At 39.7% G+C, this 19,622-nt stretch overlaps 1 protein-coding gene across 5 annotated transcripts in view; it reads left to right on the top strand.

Annotated features, from left to right (window-relative positions):
- The window catches only part of LOC135202404 (ankyrin-1-like), a 44,716-nt gene that overhangs the window by 9,347 nt on the left and 15,747 nt on the right, over positions 1 to 19,622 (top strand). For all 5 annotated transcript variants that reach the window (XM_064231799.1, XM_064231797.1, XM_064231798.1 and 2 more), the window contains 2 exons: positions 3,328 to 5,055; positions 6,311 to 6,522. In XM_064231799.1, coding sequence (XP_064087869.1) covers positions 3,328 to 5,055; positions 6,311 to 6,522 — 1,940 coding nt within the window. The remainder of the gene's footprint in view (positions 1 to 3,327; positions 5,056 to 6,310; positions 6,523 to 19,622) is intronic.

Raw genomic sequence — 19,622 nt, 5'->3', positions numbered from 1 at the left:
ATTGTTTTGGAGAAATCCTTGTATAAATGGTAAGGTTCAAAAACAAATACCCAATTCGAGTAGGTGGAGAGGTAATGTAAATAATTTAAAGACAGAAGTGTGGCTGAAAGAAAGATTATGTTGTTGCTGCTATGTAGACTCAGTTATAGGCTAGTAGTGGGCATTTTAGCACCAGATATAGCAGTATAAACACAAACGGAGTTGAGCTAAGACAGTGTTTCTTAAACTTTCTTGTGCAGTTGACCCCTTTTATTTAAATTACTCATGTAGCGGACCCCTTATTATGATCATTTCCCTCTTGGGTTTAAAAGTGTTTTCAGGTTATATAGTACTAAAATTGCTACTGAATTATTTATTAATGGCTTATCTTTAACATAAATGTTTACAATTTACTTAAAATAACATTCACAACATTATTAATTTTGCAATTTTCCACACAAATTTTAGTGAACTTAACAGCAACGCTTCCTCCTCACATTATCCTGAGGACCCGTTGGAACATTCCACGGACCCCTAAGGGTCCACGGACCACACTTTAAGAAACACTGAGTTAAGATTACGAATTTTGTTTGAAAGGATGATAACAAGGAAAAGAATTTGAAAAGTGGGATAAGATATTAGGAGTGGATAAGTTAAAATAGAAATGAGGACCTTTTTAAAGGAGAATTCGGGCATTTGCAAGATAAAGAAAAGGTTTGTTTATTTCCAGTGAGGTTTATGGCACTTTTGGTTTCTACGTAATTAATATATGTGGGATACATATTACTGAAGTGTATATTCCCTTGCTGACAATAGGCTGCTTGGCCAATCACAGCCGACAAAAAGTGATGTAGAATGACGTCATCTTCTTTTCTGCCAATCATCGGAGGAGGATGAATTTCGGAAAACCCATTTAGTCGCATTTACCCTTTTGGCTATGTTTAAGAATATCATTCACCCCCAGCAATATCAGTTGTGATGTTCATTTTTAACTAAAGACAATCTGCCTGATGTGGCTCAGATAGAGAAAAATATAAATCAAATAAATAAATCAGTATGCCGCCTCTCACATAAGCCTCCCCTATTAGGTCTTATTAACCATCCATGGTCGACATGTCTTCATGTAGCTATGTCACTCTGCTCAGAGATTGGCCTTGGCATGCAGGCTGGAAAACCATCATGTATGCATGGAACACTGTGATTAGGTGATAATTCCCCATTCCTTGCTCAGCCAATCACCGATTGAGGGAGACATTTAGACATTATTACTGTGAATATTATCACTATAGAGCTTCGCTACTTTCAATTTTTATATTTAGCCTTCTGGACATGACTACTGTAACCACCTAAGGTCCCTAGCTGGAATTTAATTATTTGTAATCTTATCACTAATTATTATCATTTCTAATGTTTATTTTTATCTGCTATTCTCAATATTATTGTTCTTATATTGCCATCATTATGAATACTATCTTTTATACTTCTTCAGCAATATACTGTGTGGATATTGCAGATTTATCATTATTTATCATGTTATCTCATGTATCTAGATTTTGTATGTTATTGTCTATACTTTGTATATTCCATGTATATGGCCTTGAGCTGAAATACAACTTATTATTATTATTGTTATTTTTTTTCTATCAGTCATCTATTCGACTGGGTGGTTTTTATAGTGTGGGGTTCTGCGTTGTATCCTGTCTCCTTAGGAGTCCATCACTTTCCTCACATGTGTGCTGTTTCTAGGAGCACACTTTTCTTCATGAGTCCTGGAGCTACTTCGGCATCTAGTTTTCCCAGGTTCCTTTTCAGGGCTCTTGGGATTGTGCCTAGTGTTCCTATGATTATGGGTACGATTTCCACTGGCATATCCCATATCCTTCTTATTTCTGTTTTCAGGTCCTGATACTTATCAATTTTTCTCTCTTTTTCTCTTGTACGCTGGTGTCCCATGGTATTGCGACATCAATGAGTGACACTTTCTTGATTTTGTCAATCAACGTCACGTCAGGTCTATTGGCACGTATCACCCTATCTGTGCTAACGCCATAGTCCTAGAGCATCTTTGCTTGATCGTTTTCTGTCACTCCTTGTTTGTGTTCGTACCACTTATTACTGCAAGGTAGCTGGTGTTTCTTGCATAGGCTCCAGTGGAGGGCTTTAGCTACTGAATCATGCCTTTTTGTACTGGTTCTGTGCAAGTGCAGGACATTTGCTTGCTATGTGATTTAAGGTCTCGTTTTTCATAATACACTTCCTGCATGTGGGTGAGATGTTATTCCCATCTATCGTTCTTTGGACATACGTATATGGTTCTTAGGGCCTGATCTTGTGCTGCAGTTAGCATTCCTTGTTTCCATCTTGAATTCTCCCCTCTGTAACCATTGCCAAGTTTCATTGCTGGCCAGTTCTTTAGTCTGTCTCATGTAGTGTCCGTGCATTGGTTTGTTGTGCTATTCCTCTGTTCTGTTTGTCATTCTCTCTGTATATTTCTGGGTGTTCGTCTACTTTTATCAGTCCTTTTTTCCCATGCACTCCTTAGCCATAAGTAAATTTTGACTAATGGTACAAAATCCATTCAATTATTTGTATCAATAATTGAAGTCTAAATTCAATTGTGATGTTACAGTCTCGCATTGCTGTGATTGGCCGAGCAGCCATACCGCTGATTGCAAGAAATGTAATGATAAAAAGAATAATTTCGATGTACCAATTTATTTATGCATGGTACTAATAATAAGGATAAAAGAAATAAATTTGTTTGTGTACTTCTTTTCCGAAATACACGAAACTTTTTCAACATCATTCATCCTCCTCTGATGATTGGCAAAGAGGGAGATGACGTCATTCTGTGTCACTGTTTTTCGGGTCTGTGATTGGCCAAGCAGCCCCTTGTCAGCTAGTGCGTATACATTCATGGATACATTTCAGTAATATGTGATCGGCATACATTGGGACTGTAGGCTTAGATGTTTGAGGAGTAAATTCTGTATCCAAGGGGCTTGCTGTCTATCAGCACCTTCCTCTGTGTCTTAAAAGTAATCCAAAGCATATTATTACCATGGCAAGTTTATCTACAAAGGTAAGTCATGACAGGACTAAGGCAGATTAAAAGGACCGTGAAAATTAAAGAAGGCCTTTCTTTTTTAGTATAGAGCTACTAGATAAGGTCGAGTCATGAGTCAGATCTCGAAATTTGCTGAGAGACTTATTATTTTTCATAAAATTCCCAGTACAAGTTTTGGTTCTACCATTTGCTAGTTTCCATAGCTAGACAATTAATCTCTTTTAGTATTGCCTTATTGATACTAATTGTTGGACAGAAGTTTTTACGCCTATTTTTTTCAGAGTTGGAGAAAGTTCATTACGGCTGGAATATAATTTCCCTTTGTTACAAGCTGTTGATGAACTGAACTATGAGAAATGCAAATCACTGATCGAGGAGGGTGTCGACATCAACTGTAGAGACGCCAGGAGTGGTAGCTCAGCTCTTCATATAGCAGTAAAGCATGATAATACTCTGATTCTGCAGCTTCTTTTAGAAAGTGGAGCTGACTGCAATTTGCAAGATGAAACAGAGCAAGCTCCCATTCATTATGCAGTTCACAAGAACCATTTCCAGAACTTCCAGCTGCTGCTTAATCATGACAGTTTGGATATCAATATCAAGAATAAAGCTGGTGACACACCTCTTCATATCGCTGCTAAAGAACAGAGGTACGAGATGTGTAAGTTAGCCTTGGCACACCCGAATGTGAAAGTTAATTACAAAAATAGAAAAGGAATGACTCCCTTACATATTGCTTCACAAGAAAACTGTGTGGAAATAATGCAGCTTCTTTTAGATTTTGGTGCGGATTTAAATAGCAAGGACAACAATATATTTTTGCCACTGCATTATGCCGCAGATAAGGGGTGCATTGAAGCCTGTGAAGTGTTGCTCTCCTACAGGAACAGTTCTGATAGAGAGAAACAACTAACAGCTCGCCTAAGAGATGGAAAGACACCCCTTTTACTTTCAGCCATGCATGGTCATCACAGATGTTGCAAACTTATGGAATCTAAACACAAGTATTTTAGTGACAAAGGTGGTAACACGGCATTCCACTATGCTGTAATGGGTGGGTTTGAAAATACAGTGTCCTCAATTTTAGAAATGGGTTTTGATCCAAACGCTAAAAATAAAAAGGGCATAGCTCCTGTTCATTTGGCTTCTGCCAAGAAAAGAACTGCTACCCTCCAAATCCTGATTGAAAATGGAGTCGACTTGCGTAGTATTGATAAGCAAGGTAGGACAGTTTTTCATTTTGCTGCGGAGAAAAACTCTTTAGAATCCTTAACAATACTTTTAGATAATGCTAACTTGTCTGACTTAATAAACAAAATAGATGACAGTGGTTGTACACCACTGCATCTTGCTATTAAGAGGGATTCTATAGAAAGTGGAATGTTGCTGCTTGAAAAAGGTGCTTCAGCTGCAATTGCATGTAATGGAGGAATGTCTCCTCTTCATCTGGCAGCTGATAAAGGATGCACTAGACTTTGTGAGGTTCTTCTAGCGAGGAAAGACGTCGATGTCAACCTGGAAAATGAATCGAGAGCAACCCCACTCCATTTGGCCGCACTTCACGGATCTCTTGATGTAATTCAAATGTTAGTTCGTAAAAAGGCAAAATTAGCAGCTGTTGATAAAAATGGCAGGAATGCTTTGCATGTTGCTGCCTCTGTAGGCTCTGTTAATGCAGTCAAATTTTTAATAAAGAAAGGCGTCCCACTGAAAAGTAAGGATGACACAGGATCATGTCCTCTACATCTGGCTGCATTTAAAGGGTCTTTGGAATGCTGCAAAGTTTTGGTCAGCAATGCTAAAGGAACTTGTTGGGAAAAGGACCACAGTGGAAGTTTGCCATTAGACAAAGCTTTTAAGGAGTCAAATCCAACACTGAATGAAGCCGACATTACTCAACATGACAAAGTCTTCCAATATCTCTTGTTGAATATTTCTTTCAAAGAAGATAAGGAAATGACTCAGCACATACGCAAGTATATGGACTTGGCAGTATTAGAGAATCGAACGTAAGTATCTAATGTAGTCATTCATTTTCTTTAAAGTTAATGTTTTAATGAATGCATAGTCATAGGATTTTCGAGAATTTCATAAGGATTTCATGGAATGAAAGTTAATTGATAGAAGTATGTGTCTGTAACATTATCCTGATTGAAAGATGGAACCACTGTACAAACTTCCTTAAAACTAAAAAAAATCACAAGAAATTACCACAGTTCTAAGTACACTGTAAATCTGTTTTCAGATGGTTTATCAAGTGTTAGAAATGTTTCAGATCTTATCCCTCACCATTATTGTTCACATAAGTATTTTGGTCAGGCTTGCAAAGTAAAGTACTGTATTGAAGGAAGTAATTCGGGTGTTTAGGAGTGTGCTAGTAAATTTGAGTGCATTCATAGGAGCCTCTTGAAAAGGAATAAAGTATTATAATAGAGGTGGAATATAAATGAAAGGGAGGATTCTCAGAATTGATGATTGAGGGTAAAAGTCTCCAAGTAAGACATTTCAATGAGCACTGACCTCAGAATGTATATAGAATTTAGAATTTGGCAATATCCTGAAATGTATTACAAACCAGTTGTCAATTAGAATTCTTGTATAAGGCCAGGGATGAGAGAGGCTGGCCATAGCAGGATGACTGCAAATATGAAACACGAAGATTATCGTGAAGACTGTCACTATCTTACACACAAAAATTCAGTACTCTACATGAATGCATGTTTTATTACGCAGTGTTAGGGCTAATGCCTGTGGGGGTGAAATTGCACTACTATATAGGCTTTCTAAGTTAGAAAAGCTCCTCTCTGTGCCTAGGCCATAAACTAAGAGCCAACCCAAGGGCCCCAGTTCTATCTGAAATGCTACTGAAGTCCTCTTCTATGGAGTTTCTAGAGGCGTTGATGCCCCTTCAGATTAGTCTATCCTAAAGTGATGGCTTTGCATACCTTGTACTAGGGTAAATCTCTTCTGTACAGGGTACTTTCCTTATCTTGTCATCTTGTATTAATGAACTCTATTCCCATTTTAATGGGGTACAAAATCATAATTTAATTTAATTAACTACTTTGTGTTCTGATTTAAAAATTTGGATAAGATTTCTTTATATCACCATAACTGTATTAGTTTTATACAATATCATCAAAGTGAAGTCTGTATATTTGAACATTATGAGCATTATAAGAAAAGATGGGATAAAATCTGAAAGTAAAAGAAAATTACCTTTCTCATCCACAATTCAGTTTTATTTTCCTTTTTCAATAACAGGATTATTGTTGATGCTATTGTGAACAGCGGTTGGTGGTACCATGCTATATCCAGAGAAAATGGAAAAAGTCTACATTTCCAAAAACTTATAGCTGATTACCCAGAGTTAGCCCTGAAAATCATGGATCACTGCATTACCAACTCTGATAGTTCACGTGACGGTGTTACTTATGATTTCAGGCTCTTGGAAGAAAATTACTATATTCCATCAGGTAAGCTATTTAAGTTATATTTCCTGTATGGTACATTACATCTTCCTTGAGGTTGCAGTATAGCTACTATGTCATTACACACTCATTTGTTGGAGCATCCATTTTCCCTTTGAATTTGATGTCTTTTCATCTGCCACTAACAAAGGTCCCCTCTGTGTTGGAGTTTGTCAGTGAAAGAGGGATGTGGCAACTTTGCATCCATATGACAACTGGTACAAAATAGAGCAAACTGCTCAATTGATGCTACGGTCTCTTATTTTTACTGTAAGACAGTATATTGCGTTAATATGTAGTAAACCATTGTTTCCGATAGCCCAGAGCTTTATTTTGAAGTTTTTTTATATCACACCCATAAGTATCAATGGAAAATGTATTCTTTAGTACAGTTGGTAACACATTATCTATGTATAACGTGGGTTTGATTTGGATATACATTGCTACACGAGTGTGATGTAATGTGTCTGCACAAAGTTTAATTCATTTCTCTTCAGTTTGTGCAAAGATTTCGTAGGAAATTGAACTATGTTGTATGGGAAAAGTGTTATCTTACATAAATGTTGTGCTAGCACAGATATTCACTTAGACCTTAGCAATTTCAGTACAGATAAAGAAATTACAGTATGATTTTTATATAAGTAACTTACCAAGTAATTACATAGCTAAACGTTCCTAGAATCGACAGCTAGAATTTTGAAATTTGTGGGTCACGCTATTTTCTAGTGGCTAGGTGACTAGCCCTGCTCACTCTTGGGGAAAGAGAATAACAACTAGCAAAAAAAGGCTTCAATTTGTCTCTGCTGGCAGATGGCTGTACTACAGTTATTAGTTCCAGCTTTGTTTCGGAATGAATTCTTTCTGGTTGACATTTCATCGTGTTTGGTGAAGTATTCTTGGATTGTATAGCCTTATGGAATATTTAGATAGAACTAGCTCTATTGTTACCAAATTTGACGTTATTTGATCAGTTTTGACTTGTTCTCAATTATGACGATTTTTTTTACTGAACTGTCATGTTGGACTCGAGTGCTTCTAGCATTTGGCACTGCAACGAGGGATGTCATACATGACTGATGAGAGAGTCTTATGATTCTCACTCTATGTGCACAGATGTCGAAGACAGGTGAGTTCAATAGAAGTAAGATGTAGTGAATGTAAGGAATGGGACAGAAAAAGGCTGTGTAGGAGGTGGATACCTGGCCCACTGATTCTCCTAGGCAAAGGTCAATGACATACTCCCCTAAACCTGGGAGGAGTCAAACTGGTAGCCTAAGGGAGGTTGGTTGGGTCTGCCCACGGGTAGTCGCCTCCTCTCCTGAACCTGTTGCTAGTTTCCAGGTTGCAGCTAAGCACCATTGGGAAGTGTATCGCTGGATATGTATGGTTTTTCATCGAGTTCGGATGAGTTTCCTCCCAAACGTCAGTGGCATTTTTCGATTGTTTCATGCTCTCTGAAAAGGCGTGCAATGGATATGTCTTAATCCCCTCCAGCACTGTGTAAGAGGACCAGAGATACTGTTCCTAGTCCTTGCCCTTCCTGCAGTCATTAGGATAGCTCAGAACGTTTTTCCTCTGTTTTTTCCACTGCAGAGAGTTAGAGTTTGCCTTCCTAGCGCCAATCATCTTGTAAGCACTCTTCATCTCTAGCAGACTTGTATCCTGAGTGCCCGCAGTGTCGGGAGTTGACTTGAATAATTTTCAAGCAGTGTCTGAGTGACCCATAGTGCCTGTTTGCTTACCAATTTAAGAGCACCCATCGTTTTTGGAGTACCCCATCCTTCTTCCACTTGTTTGGGTTTCGAAGAACTCATTGGATATTTCTTTGGTAGTGGGGGCTCCTTTAGTTGGCTTCCCACCTACTGCTTCTACTCATCACTCACCCTCTCCCTCAGACAGCTCCTCCAGTTTGTACACAAATGCCTCTTTCAATGGATCCTATTCAGAGCAAGCTGGATAACGTTTTGAACTTGCTTAAGATAGCTCCTTCTGCTCCTCAACTGGACTTAGCCATGTCTCCAGTTTCCTCAGATGAGGAGGGGATGATGTACTCCCTCAAGATACTCACCCTTCGGCCTACATACCATTGGTTAAATATTTACTTATGACTTTTCCAGTTCCTGGTTTCTTTTCTCCTGCTACTCCATCAGCTCCTGTTTCTGCTTTTCTCATGGAAGCTCAACCAGTAGGCCCTGCGATGCTTCCTAAATTAGTCCTTCTTTGTCCACCAAGAAACCCATCTTTTGCTTTCCTCCTTCTGGATTGTCCAAGGGAAGACACCAGTTCTATGCCACCAAGGAAGCTCCTTTTCTAGGAGTTTCTGCCTCCTCCCAGGGGGACTTCTCTGGTCTTGTTGATTCATGAAGGAGAGTGCCTTTTAATTTGGCGAAGATTATGTTTAGCTCTTTGGAATTAGCATACCTCCTCATGGTATTTTCATAGTGTTCGAGGTACTTAGTTTCCTTGATTGGGCAATGGAAGCTCTCATTTGTAAGGTTAAGGACTGCCCTGTCCTTACTTATGAATTCTCCTTGGACTGATTAGGGGTCCTGTCGTGTATTGATAAATGTTTTAGGGAGAGTTCGCAAGAGTTGGCTTCCCTATACACAATGGGTGTGCTGAAGAAGAGGGAAGTTTGGTGTTCCTACACTTCTAAGGGCATGACCTCCTATCTGAAGTCGGCCTTTCTTTTCTTGCCTTTGGACCTCCACATATTTTCCTGCAAGACATAGTTCTGAGATTTCTTTGGATCTCCAGAAAAAGAAGATAATGGATCTTGTGTCCCAATCCTTCAGGCGTCCTAAGGAAGTGTCGACACACCCATCCAGGACAATATCTCCCCTGCAAATGCAGCCCTTTTGTGGCAGTCGACAAAGATCCCTCTCTAGGTCTCTAGGTCAATCAAGAAATCATCATCTAAAGCTTCAGGATGTAAGTGAAGATCCCGTCCTCGGAACTCCAGTAGGGGCCAGACTTCTTTTTTGGAAGAAGTGGAGAGACAGAGGGGCGGAGCCATGGATCGTCAACATCTCGAGGGAGGTATACACTATCCCCTTCAAAGAAAGACCACCTTCATCCAACTCTCCAGTGGCATTAGCAACCTACTCCAAAGGCTCAAAGAAGGCTTTAGCCCTCTCAGAAGAAATTTCATCTCTCATAGAAAAAGGAGCAATAGAAGTGGTAAAGAACATGAACTCCCTCAGTGTTTACAATCACCTGTTTTTAATGCCCAAAGCATCAGGGGGCTGGAGGTCTGTCCTAGATATCAGTGCTCTGATTGTCTTCGTTTCAAGGACAAAATTCAGGATGGAAACAAACCAGACCATTCTGTCATCCATTTGCCCGGGAAACTGGATGACATCCATAGATATGCAGGATGCATATTTCCAGATTTCGATACACCAGGCATCGAGGAAGCTTCTAAGGTTTGTCTACAGTAACAAAGTGTTCCAATTATGTGCACTGTGTTTTCGTCTTTCAACGACCCGACAGGTATTTACAAGAATTCTCGCCCCATTAGCGAAATGGTTGCATTTAATGGGAGTAAGGCTATCTCTCTCGCTTGACGATCAGCTACTTTGAGCCCAATCAGAATTAGTGTTTGGAGGACCTCCAAAAAAACCTATTAGCCCGAGAGTTGGGCTGGATGATATGTTCTCAGAAATCACAATTAATTCCATGTCAATAGATTCTATATTTGGGGATAATAGATGTTTGGAATTTTTGGGTTTCTCCATCCTTGCAGAGAGTAGAGTCGGGTTTGAAGATAGTCAACAAGTTTCTCTGTCAACAAGTTTCTCCTTTTAAATCGGTGTTCCACAAACAACTGGATGAGTCTCCTAGGAACATTATTGTTAATGGAACAATTCATTCACCTGGGCAAACTTCATATGGGACAGCTCCAACATAATTTAAGAATCAACTAGGATAGGAAAGTGTCCCCAGATTCAGTAGTGTTCCCAGTGACTCTCGAAATAAAGTCTGATTTGTTGGTACAATGTAGACAGCAGACTTCTAGAGGGAAAATCCCTCCCGCCAGTGAACCCCAACCTAGACTTCTACTCAGATGCATCGAATCTAGGTTGGGGAGAGATATTAGTAGACAAGGAAGTCTTGGGAAAGTGGTCTCAGGAACAAGAGAATTGGCATATAAATGTCAAAGAGTTGAAAGCAGTACACCTAGGACTTCAGTATTTCAGGAAGGAAGTATCCAACAAGTAGTAATGATACACAAGGACAATATGACCGCTCTTTCTTACATAAAGAACCAAGGAGAAACACACTCTTTCTTCCTTTACTAAGTAACAAAAGATCTTCTTTGGGAAGATTAAAATCAAACTACCCTTCTGACAAGATTCATTCAGGGAAAACTCAACATTCTGGGGGATGAACTGAGCCGCAAGAAGCATGTCTTGCCAATAGAATGGACACTAGACTATCAAGTTTGCCTGGATCTCTGGAAGTTTTGGGGATCACCGATCTTGGATCTGTTCACCATATCGAGAAACAACCGTCTGCCTCTATACTGCTCCAGTGCCAGATCCTTTAGCATGGGCAACAGATGCCATGCTACAAGACTAGTTTGACAAACATCTCTATGCCTTCCCACCTCTGACTATGATTAGGCAAGTAAGAAACTAATTCCACCACCAGAATGTGACCATGATTCTAATAGCTCCTTTTTGGCCAACCAAGCAGCGGTTCCCAGACATGATAAAGCTTCTGGGGATTTCCCAAGACTGCTACCTCAAAAGACTTGGCTGCTCAGACAACCTCACTATTGGCGATTTCATCAGGGGTTTTCTTTTCTGGCCCTGACTAGGTTCTTACTATCAAGAAGCTCCTGCACAAGAAGGGCTTTTCAAGACCAACTTCGCAAGCTATCGCCAATTGCAAGTGATGATCTTCTGATGAAGTATATCAAGCAACATGGTCTGCCTTTCGAACATGGTGCAGAAAGAACGGAGTATCTTCTTCTCAAACATCTATAGCTGAGATAGCAGATTTTCTGCTAAATTTTGAAGTCAGATATAGGTCTGGCTACTTCAGCAATCAGGGGCTATGGAGCTATGTCACGTTCTGTCTTCCATCACAAGGGAATAGCCTTATCCTCCAATCAGGACTTATCAGATTTAATTTAATCTTTTGACGCCACAAGACAGAGAAGAGCAATGGTGCCTTAGAACCTTGATGTGGTTCTCGAATGGTTGTCAAGTCCACATTCTGAGCCCTTGAATTCACTCTATAAGAGATTTAACTAGGAAAACAATTTTTTAGTAACCTTAGCTACAGCAACAAAGATTTGTAAGATCCCCACCTTAGCCCTCTTAATGAGAGAATGCCTTGATGAAGTCATTGGGTTTCCGCACGGCATATCATTCCCGTGCTGAAGCTTGGTGACGGGCAAGAGGGCTCTCGAACTGGGGAATTTTTTCTTCCTCAGTTTGACTCTAAATTTCTCTCATCCTATTTCTATTACTTATAATTGTTTCATTCTTCTTCATATTTATCAACTGTCTCCAACCTTGCTGTCAAAACTCTTACCCATTTCACTGTCCAGATGTTTTTTAGGGGACATCGTATCCAGGATTGGAATTTTTTTCAAAATCAGTTGTGGGAGCTGTGGTGGTTTTGCCAACTACCCGATAATGTTTGGACACCTTGGAATGTCAGTATTTCCATACTGGCATGCAGGACTATTCTCGAACCAAAACTTGGCCTTCGGATTCCAGGGGTTGGCTGGTTTCATAGAGATAGGACTCTCAGCATTCTGTCCGGTTTGCCTGCCACTATGATTAAAGTGGGGATGATTGTATTCTTGTAATGCTCTCAGTCCCATCAAGTGGGTTTGACATACACTTGAGCCACTCTAATCATAGTGGTACCATCCCTTTGTGGTAGGGTAGGGAGTGGACATTTGGGAAGCAGCTCTCGCAGGTGTCATTGGTGGAGAAATTAATTTCATGAAAGGATAATGGGTTCTCTTTTGGGATGTCAGACAGTCTAATTTTTTTTCTTTCCCCCAACTAATTTAATGACTGAAATTAATGTTTCTTATACCCCTGGATCGAATGGCGAACCTCAGACACTGTTGACGACCTCCGCTAATTTAATTAGGGAAAACTCTGTTGATGACCTCGGAACTAGGAAGGACCATTCTATTGATATTACAAAATTGAGTAATCTGGGTAATGCAAGGAAACTTCGAATCCTTCATGTTACCCAAATTCCAACAGAGACAAATTATGATAATATATACAAAGCATTTGAGTGTTATGGATCTATAACAGAAATAAGAATGAAACTTGAAGATACAAAATGGGATTCATGGATATCTTACAATAGTCATGACGAAGCATTTAATGCAATATGTAATATTAATAATATCAAAATTAATAACTTGAATATAATGGCTGCTCTTTGCGACAAGGTACCAAAGGATTTGGATGTTTATAGACCTGCGGACTGGTTTGAAAAAGATGCTGATTTAGTTATGCCTTCCCAGAGGAAGCCAAAACCACCGATGTGGCTTGTAGCTGAATCTCAGGGGGTTACAGGGAACTATTTCAAAATATGCAAATTAATTCAGAAAAAAGTAGGAACTATTGCAGCGGGAGATATATCTCGTTTTGGAAAAAATAGTTACCTTATCCATGCCAAATCATGCACACAATCCGTAATACTATCCAACCTTAAAACAAATGATGATGATATTAAGTTAGATGTCAAACCCCACCTAAATTTCAGGTACGGAAGGGGAGTAGTTTTTAACAAAGATCTGTATGAATTTACAGAGGAGGAGATGCTGGCCATGTGTCCACTAAATGTATGGAAAGTACGCAAAGTCCCAGGTACATCAATGATTATCCTTACTTTCGAGGATGCTGTGGTACCTTCCCACATTATTATTGAAAATGAAATTATTAAAGTTCGACCATTCAAGCAGAAGCCACTGCAATGTTTTAATTGTTTTAAATTTGGACACCCGTCAAAAGTTTGCAAAAACGAAAAAATGTGTGGTATTTGCTCCAAATCTTACCATGGAGAATGTGCACTTGAGGCCAGGTGTTTAAATTGCAACTCAAATCATAAATCCACTGACCGGAGCTGCGAGCTATATAAGTCGGAAGAAGCTGCCCTTAACAAATCCAATTTAGAACATATAAGTGTGGGATATGCCAAAAGACTATTAAATAAATCAAGTAGCTATGCAAAGGCATTAAAATCAAACCCACCTAGCACTGCCAATAGTTCTAGAAAAAGAAATATACCATCTAATTATAAAATGCTGCATGATGAAGTAAGCATATTGCCTTCTGAGGCTTTGCCACAGTGTATTTGTAATAAATACATTTTAGAATTACATATCTGTAAATAAAACCCATGACCTGAGGTCATTGGCGAATTAGGAGCGTCCTACGTGACTAAATCAAATCTAGATCACGCTATGCAATGCCTGCAGTAGCCTGGTTTAAGTTTGTTTGAAAACATAATCATTTTACATTTCTGTCAACTAGTCATAACAACTTCCATGGGAAGCGGTTGACTTGTTAACCTGCGCCGGAAACTTGTAACTTCCGAGCCGGCGGACTACGTATGTTTTTATGTGAATCGCTGAGATAGCTAATGTTTCACTATCAACGTAATGCTCTAAGAAGTTAGTTCATTTCTAGCGATAAAACGGAACGGTCTCACTACCGAACTTTCTCTCTTGTTATGGAGTTCAGAATAAAGTTGTTCTACTGTTATTCAACTTATCCGTTTGAATCATCTCCTTTACTTTAAGAAGAACCACTCTACTAAGATATCACATAGGAGAAAGAAGGAACCAGAATGCTTACGAATGACAGTCGTAAGAAAAGACAAACAGTCTTTCGCAAAAGCGAAATGACTAAGATATTAACAGTGGGGCATTGCCCATCCCCGTACAACCTCCGTCCCCCATTACAATAAGTAGTACAAACCTCTCTCAGGCCATGTCCTTGCCTGATTTGATGGAGGTTCCACTTAAAACCAACTTACCTGGCGCACCTGTTGTGGGGAAGGTGGAAAAACCTAGAAGCCCACCACCTATTAATCGAAAAAGAGAGAGACCTCCATCTCTCTCACCCCCTTCCAAAGAAACATTAAAACTATGACGTCAAATAAATTTGATGTTTTATCTGTTGATGTTTCTGATCAACTGGAAGATAACTTGAATAAATCAGAAATTCAAGTTGAGATCCACCATCCGCCTCAACAAATAGATCAAAAGGACACAAAGAAAAAGACAAAGGTAAAACCCAATATATCAAGACCATCTCTAAAGAAACCTACAGGAAATCATGTTAGATTAAAAGTTGCCAATGAGAAGACCTCATCCAAGATGTCTTCCAGAAGTGATCCATAGTTTTCTCCTCCATTTTTCAATGGAATTGTCAGGGTTTAAGGGCCAAATATGAAGAACTTAAGCTACTAATTCATGAGCATTCCCCCATAATTGTATGTCTACAGGAGAGCAAGCTTGATGCTAATACTCCTTGTCCTCGAGAGTATGTTAGCTATAGAACACCATATAATCAACAAGCAGGGAGCCATGGCGGAAGTCTCATTTACGTTTGTCGAGATGTTCCCCAAGTATCTTTGTCTATTCGTACACCTCTGCAGGCAGTGGTTGTACAGATTGATATAGGGAGAAAATATACAATATGCTCTCTCTATCTACCTCCAAATGATAATATTTTTTATGATAATTTAGTAGAGGTGATTCAACAACTCCCCCAACCTTTTCTCTTACTGGGAGATTTTAATGGTAGACATCCTTTATGGGGCGATGTTTTAGCAAACACAAGGGGCAATATTATATCATCAATTGTGGAAAATGAGGATGTCGGACTCCTTAATACAGGAGAGCCCACACACTTTCATGTCCAGACAGGTACCTTGTCATGCATTGACCTATCAGTCGCAAGCTCTAATTGCCTTCTCGATTTCGATTGGAGGACATTAGATGATTGGCATACTAGTGATCATGCACCAATCATTATAAATACCAACAATGGTCCACCTTTACAGAGATCGCCACGATGGAATCTTGACAAGGCAGACTGGGGTAGATTTCGTGAGCTAAGCGAAATTGAAGGGAATGCAGAACAGTTTGAAAATATTGATGATGCCATAGACATGCTGAATGGAACCCTTCATACAGCAGGAGTCAATTCAATTCCCAAAACAACAGGGTTATTCAAACGACGACCAGTCCCCTGGTGGTCTTCAGAACTAACTGCCCTGCACAGAGCCACAAGAAGGTCTTTAACCCGATTGCGCAGATGCCGTACTGAGGAGAATTTAATTATATACAAGAAATGTAGAGCACAGTTCCGTCGTGCCATGAAAGAAGCTAGGCGCCTGTCATGGGTGTCTTTTGTTTCCTCCATTAACAGTAGAACACCACCATCTTCTGTGTGGAGGAAAGTAAAAAAGATAGCAGGGAAATTCACCCCCAACCCACCACCAGTGTTGAAGGTGAATGATCAGTATGTGACTGGAGCAACTGAGGTTAGCAGTGCCCTGGCGGATCATTTCTCAAATGTATCATGCAAGTGTGAAGCAGCTCCTGGAGCATTGAAGAAAAGAAAATATTAAATTTTGCAACAGGAAGGGAAGTCATACAACTCTCCTTTTACTGAAAGAGAATTTGACTCCGCACTTGCTACGTGTAATGATACAGCCCCTGGACCCGATGGAATTCCATATGCAATGATTAAACATGTACCTATTAATACCAAGTTGTTTATTTTAAGCATTATTAACAGAATATGGCATGGCCATAGTTATCCAAGTGTTTGGGAACTAGCCATTATTTTAGCCTTTTTAAAACCTGGTAAGGATAAGTTTTTAGCTGCAAGCTATCAACCAATTGCATTGACATCTTGTTTATGTAAGATCATGGAGAAAATGGTCAATGTAAGACTGTTATGGTACCTAGAAAAGAAGGGTATTTTATCACCTATCCAGTGTGGATTTAGAAAAATGCATTCAACGACTGATGTGTTGATGCGACTGGAATCCTCTATTTGTGAAGCCTTTGCTTCCAAACAGCACCATGTAAGTCTTTTTTGATCTTGAGAAGGCATATGATACTGCATGGAGATATGGTATACTTAAAGCCATTCATGAATTAGGGTTACGAGGAGAGTTACCATTGTTCATTCAATCATTTGTTTCACATAGATTTTTTCAAGTAAGAGTGGGGGAAACTCTATCAGAGGGGAGATGTCAGGAAGAAGGAGTTCCCCAGGGTAGTGTGCTAAGTGTAACACTATTTGCACTAGCCATTAATGGGATATCCTCTGTCATTCCCCAAGATATTCTCTCAACATTATTTGTAGATGATCTCTCCATATCATTTGCTGGATCTAGAATGTCGATGGTTGAGAGAAAACTACAACTCTCAATTGACAAAATTATTCAGTGGGCTGATATGAATGGATTTAAGTTTTCGACAAGCAAAACTGTTGTTGTCCATTTCTGTCGTATTCGGGGAGTACATCCAGACCCGGATATATACATCAAAGGCCAACGGATCCCATGTGTAAATGAAGCTAGATTTTTAGGTTTGATATTTGATTGCAGGTTGACATGGGTTCCTCACTTAAAGGCGTTAAAAGTTAAGTGTCTTGAGGCCCTGAATCTTTTAAAAGTATTGTCACATACATCATGGGGGGCAGACCGCAAAACTATTTTAAAATTATACAAGGCCTTAATTTTTTCAAAAATTAGTTATGGGTGTGAAATATACTCCTCAGCCACCCCAAGCCGATTAAAGGTATTAGATTCTATACACCATGCTGGTATTAGATTGTCTACAGGAGCGTTTAGAACTTTGCCTATTCCAAGTCTCCTTGTTGATGCTGGAGAATTAACTTTAGACCTTTACCGAAAGTCTTCTATTATCGGTATTGGTTTAGGTTGCAAAGAATTCCCAATTCTTTAGTCTGTCAGACTGCAAACTTTGTAAGGCATTGTAGATATTTTGAGTTACACCCAAAATCTCCTCAACCTTATGGTTTTCGGGTAAAACAATTAATAAACGGTCTTGATATAGCAAGAAATAGAGTTCTTCCATTTAGGATATCACCAACCCCTCCATGGAAATTACCGGATATATCTTTTTGTAAATATTTTATTGGTATAAAAAAGAACATGACTGAATTAGAAGCCAGGTCTCTCTTTCATGAACATGTCGAAGAACATAGCGAATCGACTTTTATATACACAGATGGCTCCAAATCTGATGCTGGCGTTGGATTTGGAGTATATAGTAGTTCTTTTAATTGTAGAGGTGCACTTCCTCTAGTATCTTCCATATTTACCGCAGAACTATATGGCATATTAACCGCTATTGAGAAAATAGCATTAAAAGATGAGGGCAATTTTACCATTTTTAGTGATGCAAGAAGTGTCCTTCAAGCTTTAGAAGTTTTTAATTCTAGTAACCCTTTGGTTTTAAAGATTTTAGAGTGTCTTTTCATTATTGGTCTGAAAGGCATAACAGTTCGATTTTGTTGGGTTCTGGCACACGTAAGTGTGTGTGGAAATGAGGAGGCAGATTCACTGGCAAAGAATGCTGCAGCAGAGTTGCTACGAAGAAGGTATCCCATTTCATGTAATGATTTCTTACCCACAATTAAGAATTTTATTTATAATAATTGGCAAAAGCATTAGGATAGCTTAGCTGATAATAAGATGAGAGAAATAACAAATGTTATATCCCCTTGGAAATATAACGTAATGCCCCGAAAGTGGGAGACTACTCTTTGTCGTCTCCGAATTGGTCACACTTGGATGACACATGAGTTTCTGCTAGCTGGCCAACACCAACCATATTGTGACGACTGTTTGATACCCTTGACAGTGAGGCATTTGTTGACTGAATGCCCCACTTATAGCACGGAAAGAAATAGATACAGTAGTACCTCAAGATACGAAAGGCTCAACTTACGAAAAATCCAAGTTACGAAAGTAAAGACGAAAAATTTTACTGCTCTACATACGAAAAGTTTTCAAGATACAAAAGGTTTCTGAAAGTCCGAGATTCGCCCCATAACAATTTTGAAACTCGCGCCGCACGCCGCCATCTTAGTTATAGTAGACTCGCCACCATCCTCCTGCTCTCCCATTGGTTCCTGATGCTAGCCAAGCCATGAGATCCTTCTCTCTAATTGGACAGCATCCCTCCCATCATGCATCTTCTATACATACGTGTTGGCGTGCCTTAGCTCGGCCACTCCACACCCGAAACTTTACCATACGCAATCGGCATTCGTTCGCTCCAACGATTTCGTTTAGTAACGTAAATTCGTTAGTGATTTCGTTGCAGTACATATTATCGTGTTGTGCGAAGACTGTATTGTGTAACTTTACGTAAATTAATGTAGTCATGGGTCCCAAGAAAGTTGAAATTCACGGAAAGAAGCGCATGCTCTCTTTGGAGACAAAGATGGAGATCATAAAGAAGTATGAAGCTGGTATGCGATTGAGTGTGATCGCAAAGGAATACGGCCGTAATCCGTTGACAATAGGCACCATCCTTAAACAGAAGGATGCCATCAAAGCAACTACACTGTCGAAGGGCATCACTATTTTGTCCAGCAAGAGGAGCCATGTGCACGATGAGATGGAACGGCTGCTCCTCATCTGGATAAAAGACAAAGAAATCGCTGGCGATACAGTAACGGAGACGGCAATCGCTCACAAGACCAGTGCTATTTTCGGCGATTTGATTGCGCAGGCGGAAGACGACGGAGGGGAAGGGACTTCAACGCCAACCCCAGAGTTCAAGGCTTCGCATGGCTGGTTCGAGAAATTCCGTAAACGGACAGGCATCCATTCGGTGGTGCGTCATGGGGAGGCTGCCAGCTCGGACACGAAAGCGGCCGAAACCTTTAAAAAGACGTTCGACGAGATGATGACCAAGGAAGGCTACAGTTCTCAGCAAGTCTTCAACTGTGATGAGACTGGCCTTTTTGGAAAAAAATGCCTCTTCGGACATACATCACGGAGGAAGAGAAGAAGCTACCCGGGCATAAGCCTATGAAAGACAGGCTTACGCTCACACTTTGTTC

This window comes from Macrobrachium nipponense, chromosome 30 (assembly GCF_015104395.2).
Source record: "Macrobrachium nipponense isolate FS-2020 chromosome 30, ASM1510439v2, whole genome shotgun sequence".
NCBI lineage: Eukaryota > Metazoa > Arthropoda > Malacostraca > Decapoda > Palaemonidae > Macrobrachium > Macrobrachium nipponense.
Note: the sequence above shows the minus strand (reverse complement) of the source record. Positions and strands in the feature narration are given on the sequence as shown.